The following is an 8588-nucleotide window of genomic DNA, read 5'->3' as shown; positions in this document are numbered from 1 at the left end:
TATATATATATTTCAATATCAGGCCAAAAGGGGGTAAAAATGTAACAATTTCAAAAACTTCCTTTGATTATTTTGGACACAAATTTGCAAAAACACCAATAGTTGATTCTGTCTACATTATAAGTGAAAATAAACTGCATCACCCTGCTGAGAAAACATAAAGGAAAGCTGAACAACGAACCACTGTTCACTTTATTTGTCTTGTTTTTGCCTTTGGTCAGAGTCGAGAAACTCAATTCCCCAGACTTTTCATTTTCCAGTCAGCTCTGGGCGCAGTATCGCTTACCTGCGAGTGAACTCCTGGATACCTGCAGATCAGCTGCAGCCTGTCTGCTCTCATTCCAGCTGGTATCCTCAAGTTGTCAAAAATTCGAGCAGCTTCTTTATTAGAAGTTATCTGCACAACATTAATGAATGATGAGCCTGAAACTGACAGGTGGAGTTTTTTTGAGCTACCTTAGCAGCAGGGAAAATTCCTCACTTACTGAAGCCTTTGTGGTTGAAGGTCTTGTTCTTTGAAGGAAAAGAAGCTTGTAACACAGCAGGATTTCTTTCATGGCAAATACATTAGCGGACGGACAATGGGGGGTCAGTGATCTGGTGTTTGGCTTGTAACAGAGACGCACAACGTGCTCGCTGAAAGAATTAAAAGCGTGCCCGATGTTTGCCAGCTTCTGCTCGGCCGAGCACGCTGGTGTTCAACTTAGCGCCGCTGCGACTTCGTGACAAATGTGGCTGCCGAGATGCTTAAATGTCAACAGTCAGAGGAGAAAATGAAGCTCTCTTTCAGTGCAAACAATAAAATAATCAGTCTCATTCACAAAGACTATAAATTGCTTTTATTTTGCCGCAGAAGATTCTTCGGTCTAACAGCAAGGCAGGATAACTTGTATAGATGTGATCTACGTGAAGAAACAGTTTGATTTATCTGTCATCCCGTGTGGTGGTGAGGGCAGCGTTTTATTTATTTATTTATTCATTTATTTTATCAGGGTTCCACAGAAAGGAATTTACGATGACTGCCAATGAAATACGGCTGGTTAGCTTCAGTGGAATCACTCCTGGCAGCTCTGAGAAAAGCAGATAAGTAGCACTTTGACAAGCTTTGATCAGAGGTACAGTTATTCTCAGAATGTCTGTGATGATAGAACAATGAGACGATGGTCTTGAAATTCACATGAATTTACTCCAGCTTTCCTTTTTTTCCTTCTTTTTTTCCTCGTTCTCACTCTGAATAAGAGCACTGTCTGAAGGATGAAGGTAGCCGACATGTCACAACTCAGCAGTATTTTGATTTCTTTATTTATTTTTGGTTTGGAGTGGAGAAAGGCGATATGTCGATGGCTGCTGTTGTGCTCTTGTGGATTTAGGCCGTCCATTCGTAAATGCTGTGGGTGCTGTGACTCATTGTGGTTTCTAATTTTTTTGTCAAGAGACAGCAAATTATTCAATGAGGCAACAGAGGGATCAGTGAGCTCCGTGCTGAGTCAGCTTTAGTGCGGTAGGTGTGGAGTCGCGAAGGGGAACGTTGGTGGGAAGAAGAAGAAGAAGAAGAAGAAGGCTGAGATGTAACCTCGTCACACAGAAGAAAGGTTCAGTTCATTGATACTTCAATGAAAAAGCCTCCAGACCGCAGCGCAGCTCTAAAGCAAACATAACTCCTACACCTGCATGAACTAAACACTGATGTGTCTTATGGGCCACCCACCTATAGGAAGGCAGAGGTGTTTGTGTGAGCGAGTCTTTGAAGGCCAAACAAGTCAAATGAGTCACTTTGTTCCTCACAAACACAGACGATTCTCGTGTTTTTACAGCGTAAGTGCTTCTTCTGCGGGTTTCACTTCCTCCTGGATCCTGCTCATCAACCCTGCGCTGATGTTGTTCTCCGAAAGGCTGAGATGCCTCAACGGGAACTGCGTCCGGCAGAGCAGCGCCCCCATGAGGTCGTTCCCCCCCACATCGCTGATGTCGTTCCTGTCGAGGTCCACTTGCTGCAGGCTGGCGTTTTCCTTCAGAGCGTCCGCCAGCAGCCGGACCCCGGGGTCGCCCAGGTTGTTCTCATCCAGAATGATCTGAGCCAGCGAGCTGTTCCCTTTCAGGCTGTCGAAAAGTTCCTTCCACGCCGCCAGATCGGCGCCGCCAGTCTGCGCCAGCCCGAGGTACCGCAGGTGGGAGTGGGATCTCATGTAGGACGCTAACACCTTGACCCCGTCGCCGCTCAGGCCGTTCCCACCGATGTCCAGCTCCAGAAGGGTGAAAACCCTGAAAGAGCTCCACCCGGGGGTCAGCTGCTGCAGTGCAGCCTGCTCTGATGGGACCAGCAGGGCCTGGTGGATGGCCACGGCAGCTTGGGCTGTTTGCTCCTGCAGCTCAGCCACTCCCGTCAGAAGGGTCAGGACTCCGTGGTCACGCAGTTTGTTTCCAAACAAGCTGCAGGAAGGGGAAAAAATGTGACAGAATTTTATTTTAAATTTACTTGTTCTTGTACATTCACTGCAAAAACAGTCCATCTAACCAAGTCTTACAATCTTATATCCTCCCAAAAAAATATTTGATTTTGTTTTGAGACTGATTCACTAAACAAGAACAGAGCGTGTAAGATTATTAATCTTGTTAGCCTGGAAATTTGTCTCAAATTAAAGGAAACTAGAAGCACTCGGAGAGTGCAAACCTCCGCCAAGACCAGTTTCCCCCATCCTGTAATAGAGTTACAAATGGGCACACCAGTACTGCAGTGCCACCTGTTGGACACTTAGAAACCCACGCCCTGTGAAAGCATCACAGCTTTGCCGATCTCAGAGTGTTAAAAGAAAAAAAAATTCCTGTATCCTCATCATGATCCGGAACATCACGAAAATTTAAGGTGTGTTACTTGAGCCAGCACCCACATGTGGTGAAAATGTCATGACAATCACACAAGTTTTTGAGTAATCTTGTCCAAAGACAGAACAACAGAATGACAGACCGACAGACAGAAGGACAGACATACGCGACCGAAAACATTACCTTGCCCTTGGCGGAAGTAATAATCTGCCAATGGAGTAAGACAATTGCACTTGGTGAGATTCTTGAAAAAATGAAAGATTCAGTCAAATTAAGGGATTTTAAGAATCTCACCAAGTGCAATTTTCTTACTCCAGGGCTATCCAACTGGTGGCCCACAGGCCACATACAGACCACGAGTGACCAAAGTTTGGTCCACCAATTGGTTCACTCACCTCTTAAGGTCAAACCCCCAGTTTTCTACTTTAATTGTTATAAGTTCTTTTAGACATAGACGTGGTATCTACAGAGAAGTTAAAATCTTGGCTAGAAGCTGGTAAAAAACATTTCTATGAACATCCAAGACAGTTAAAACTACAAGCAGTTGAAGAAAAAAACATGAAAGTGAAACTAAAATTGGTTTAAAATTTTGGCAAGTCAGAGATGTCAAAATATTTGTGTTAGACAGGACGCATAACGTGTTATTTTTGGTTTTGATATTGATATCACTACTTTTATTACACAGGGTTCTGCATGTTATATTCATGATTAAATGCAGCAATTAAACTAATTCAAAGGTAACAGATCTTTGTAATACTTGGTTTATTTACATAATAACTTTAATTGCTGGATGTTCGGCCCCTGTCTTGTTGACCTGCATTAACTGTGGCCCCCACAGCAATTTAGTTGAATAGCTCCATCTTAAACCATTAGCAGATTATTTCCCTTAATTTAAGTCAAAATTTCCAGGCTAAAAACATAAACAATCTTGCACATTCTGCTAATAATTTATTATTCTTACACATTCTGTTCTTGTTTAGTAAATCAGTCTCAAAACAAGGTCAAAAATATTTGGTTAGATGGGCAGTTTTTGCAGTGTATTTCATTGCAAGTGAGCTTAACAGATTTGCATTTATTTAAGTAATTCTGATTTAAAAATCGAATTGACTGCTGAGGCATTAACCCTGATATGTATAAAATTATTGTGGACAAATAAAATCAGAGGAGTTACCAGTCAGTCTTTCTTTACTATAAAACATTTCAAACTTCTAGGAGGTATTTTTTTAAATAAACGTTCGTGTTTTTCATGTTAGGTAGCACGACGGCTCAGTGGTTAGCACCGACGCCCCACAGCAAGAAGGTTCTGGGTTCAATCCCCGGTTTGGACCTGGGGTCGTTCTGTATGGAGTTCACATGTTCTCTTCGTGCTTGCGTGGGTTTTCTCCGTGTACTCCAGTTTCCCCCACAACACAAAACATGTACAATAGGTTGCCTTCAGGCCCAGGCTGCCCTTGAAAAACAGATCTGAGACTTGCCTGGTAAACTAACGGTTAATAAATAAATAAAATAAATAAGTTTAGCTTGCAGTTCTACGAGTGTTTCCAAGATTCTCTCTCATTTTTGCAGGAACAAAATTTCCATAAATGCATTTTGTCATCCTGCTTGTGTTTTGTGCATCGTTTATCACGTGTCATCCTACGTGAATTTAAAACTCTGGCAGGCCGTCCAGTTTCGTGCCACAGAGGAAAGCTCTTTAACACTGGATTTTGAGGAGAAAAAAGAAATAACTCAGAAGCACTGGAGGCATTTTACTTTGTTCTCATAAAAACGGTGGAATTAGTCGTTCAGCAGCGAAAAACTCTGATTTTTGGGTTGTAGTTTGATATTAAATCCCTTTTTTCATGTCCTCAGCTATATATTTTTCTTTCTTTAGCCATTAAACAAAATGGAAGCTGCTTCTGTGTGTGTCTGTGTGACATTAGGTGCATTTTGTGCATTCAGCTCTTCTTCCCCCTGAGGTTTTAGGGTTGATTCGGCTCATTAGAGCCCGAGACTTACTGTAGGCTTTGCACCAGCGGCTTCACTCGCAGGACGTCCAGCAGGATGTGAGCGCCGAAGGGGCCGATGAGGTTGAGGTTAAGGTTGAGCAGCGTGACTTCGGACGAGCTGCTCTTCAGGACCCCTGCCAGGCTCAGGAGAAGGTCGTCTGTCAGGCCCGTGTTCCTCAGAACCAGCTGCTCCACCTCATCGGACGTTTTCAACACTTTCATCATGGCGTCCAGCTGCAACCACAGAAATAAACTTATTTACCGTATTTATTCATATATAACATGATCTCATGTATAACACGACCCCCCTTCTTTTAGCTTAAAAAGCATAAAAAATTTAATCCTCAAACTACCTCCAATTTCATACAGACTTSAAGATTTTTCATCCTTTGCAGTCTTTATACATATCAGTAAAATGATCATTGGACTGTTCATTTTATTTTAACAACATATGTACTAAAAGGTATTTTGACAACAAATAAATATCAGCTGTAGCAGCATCATATGAATTCTGGCATTTTACACATAGTCCACCAGGAGGCGCCAACACAAAAGCCAGAGACTTCACATGAGATTTGGGCCATCTTCTGAGAGAAAAGCAGATTACTTCCTACTCGCGAGCGCCCCCTCTGATGGAGAAACATTTTTTCAGGGATACAAACTTTTTCAGAACACCGGTAGACGGCAGCCATTACAGACGAATATGTGTTTGTTGTTGTTTGAGGAGCGGTTCGGTCACACGCTAATGTCTTTAGTTTGGTGTCATTACTAAGGTGCAGGACTATTTTTCCCCCTTTTTTCACATCATGCCTCCTGCCTGGATCTGTCATTATCTCGCTCTGAAGAATGAAGGAGTGTCAGAGGTAAGGTCGTTTCAACTGCTTTTTACGACGCTGTCTCATTTCCAGACTCAGGCATTTTGTGAATCAAGCCGATATTTCAGTTAAAATACATAAGTAAAAATATTTATCCGAGTATAGTACTACCCCCACAACTTTGTGGAAGACTTTATGGATTTAATTTTACGTATTATACTTGAATAAATACGGTAGGTTTCTCTACGTTCTGTTGTTTGTCATCCACAACCAAACGACAAAGGTGGATGTGGTGGAACTAATACTTTTGTGTTTAAGCAAGTAATTCATGACATCCTTTAATGACCTAGGTTTTCATGACATGCTGTTCATCTGCAGAGAGAATGATTAAAGTCAGAACAAGATTTGCTAACAACAGTCATTCTTAGATATCACTTGTGTTTATCTTTGTGTTTTCCATTGACCTTGTATCAAATCTTGCTAAGATGACAGAATGGTGTTTGTTAATATATGAGGCCTATCGAAACAGTGTTCAACAGTAGTGTGGAGAGACAGTGACAGAGAGAAGCAGAGGCACAGAGACAGGCCAGGTTGTTGTCTGTGTTTCCTGHTGTTGCAATAAAACTCAGCTGATCATCTCACGGAGTACCTTCATTCTTGGACCACGTATTTCTGTCTTTGTTAAATAAATATTGCCATAACAGTTTGGCGTTGTCAGCAGAGACCACTAGGAGATTGACGGACCAAGGCCACATTGCTGGTGGACTGATATGAGTGAGCAAGGACTGGACTGCTCAGGACCGTGACTCCAGCTGGATGAAAAGAACCTTTTATGGTAAATTGTTTTTAACAATGGAGATACACTGGTGACGATTGTGATGGATGATCTTGAACAAGCAAAGAACATTGAATTTTTATTTTTGGCTGTTGAAGAACCTGAGAAGATTTTTGAAACAYCMTYTGCTGAGAGTGAGTACAGAACAGCTTCAAGATGCCTCCTTTCTTTTCCAAAGAGGTACAATGTTACCAATGTACCAAGTTCTGGTATCGATCACTATCGATCTGCACATCACTAATCTGTTAAAAAAATATATCTCATGAACCACTGAACAGTGTACACATATCAGTTTTGATGTGGTAGTAGCAGATACACAAGCAAGATGATGTCACAATATCACGAGATTTATCGTAAACAACTTCACAACGTTCAAAGTTCACAACAAAATGCATTCAACAGCTGAAAAGGTGGATTTTGCATGATACTGTATGTCCTCTTTAAATTTTTTTAAATAAAGGCTGGAAGCAATATGCATTTCATCAAGCTAAGCTGGACTTTTAGTTTAGTTGTTAGTTTTGAGACACTTTCAGGTTCAAAAGTTGAAAAATATCCCCAAAGTGTCAGAACCCAACAGGACCGTGCATTTTAAAGTTTATCCACTGAGCTTTAGGAATATTTCATGAAGTCACGAGTTGTAAAACAATGACATGTACATTTGAACCATATAATGTTTACATATTTATAGCTTTCTTTGTTTTGCTGATTCTGCTGGGAAATTATACAGTGCATGGGCTCCAAACAACAGAAAACTGATGAAGAAAGAGTCTGTTGTGCAGACGGATCGTCTTTTCCTTCACACAGAAAGGTTTTCAGCATTCGGACCATGCGAGTGCAGAACTAACATTAAGTATTTACTGTTTTCTGCATGGGAGAGCAGCACGGTTTCAAATTCTTATGATGGCTGGGAAAAAGAGACGTGAGCAGGGAAGGTGCCGGAGGTTTTATACTCGGAGATGAAAGTCCAGAGAGAGACGTACAACCTGGCTGTCAGCCGCCCTCACTCTGCCACTTTGCTGCACCTTAAGGAATGTCTCAGCTACTCTTGGAAGCTTTTTCATCATGATGGGTACGACGGAGCCAAACACCTGCCAGCCCCAGATAAACCTCAACAACCATTTGTTGCAACCGTCTGTGCATTAAACTTTCAAACACCAAAATCAGTCTTTAGAATGGACTAAATCTGTTGTAAAACGTACAGGCTTTTAATTTCACTGAATAATTAAAAAATGTTGACATTTGTTCAACTGTGAAAGTTCTGTTTTTTCATACATTTTTTAAGAGTTCAAACAAACCTGATTTACTCCTGTATAATTCTAAACATTTGATGTGCCTTTATAGAGGTGCACAAAGTGGGGCACACGGGCCAGAATTGGCCCACCAAGTTGTTTGATTTGGCCTGCCAGCAGTTGCCATTTTTACTAGATTGCAATCTCTTGTCATCTTATGTAGAAACACCGTATTTCTGCCACTCTGTCCCTTGGCTCAATAAGGTGGTGTTGAGGAGATACACTCAAAAAACAGATGTGTTGGATTGTCATATTTTCTTTAAAAATAAATATGAAAGTTGCTTCACATTTACGCATCTCAGTTGAGTGGTGCCTCTTGACATTTATTTTAGTGTAGTCTTGTCTCTTGGCTCTTACTTTATCCTTGATTATATTAAGATTAAACACAAAATACAAATAACCACAAGAAACATTTAGACAGTGTTGTTTAAAGTACCACAAAGTGATACTTGAGTAGAAGTACAAGTATCTTACAGAAAAATTGCTTTGGTAAACGTTAAAGTCTCCTTTAGGAATATTACTTGAGTAAAAGTCTTAAAGTATCTGATATTTTTTGTACTTAAGTATTAAAAGTAGAAGTATTGATTTCAAATGAGCAGTTCGATTTTCTGTAAGGACATTTATTAGGAAGTGACCTCACCCAAAAAAATGCAGAAATGACTATGTGGTATAATAATGGATAATAATGTTTAATTTATGTTAAACTTTGGTGGTCCAGTTTTGGCCCACTTTAGGCACCTCTGATGTGTATATACACTCACCGGCCACTTTATTAGGTACACCTGTCCAACTGCTCGTTAACACTTAATTTCTAATCAGCCAATCACATGGCGGCAAC

General features: G+C 41.0%; 1 protein-coding gene across 1 annotated transcript in view; it reads right to left on the bottom strand.

The window, feature by feature from the left end:
• Window positions 1-816: 816 nt before the first annotated feature.
• LOC106528754 (glutamate-rich protein 3) overlaps window positions 817-8588 on the bottom strand; it is a 17416-nt gene continuing 9644 nt past the window's right edge. Inside the window, exons 10-11 of the mRNA XM_014024004.1 lie at window positions 4822-5045; window positions 817-2430 (exon numbers count right to left, since the gene is read on the bottom strand). Of these exons, the coding sequence (XP_013879458.1) occupies window positions 1809-2430; window positions 4822-5045 (846 nt within the window). The 3' untranslated portion in view covers window positions 817-1808. The remainder of the gene's footprint in view (window positions 2431-4821; window positions 5046-8588) is intronic.

This window comes from Austrofundulus limnaeus, unplaced genomic scaffold (genome assembly GCF_001266775.1).
Source record: "Austrofundulus limnaeus strain Quisiro unplaced genomic scaffold, Austrofundulus_limnaeus-1.0 Scaffold403, whole genome shotgun sequence".
Lineage (NCBI taxonomy): Eukaryota > Metazoa > Chordata > Actinopteri > Cyprinodontiformes > Rivulidae > Austrofundulus > Austrofundulus limnaeus.
Note: the sequence above shows the minus strand (reverse complement) of the source record. Positions and strands in the feature narration are given on the sequence as shown.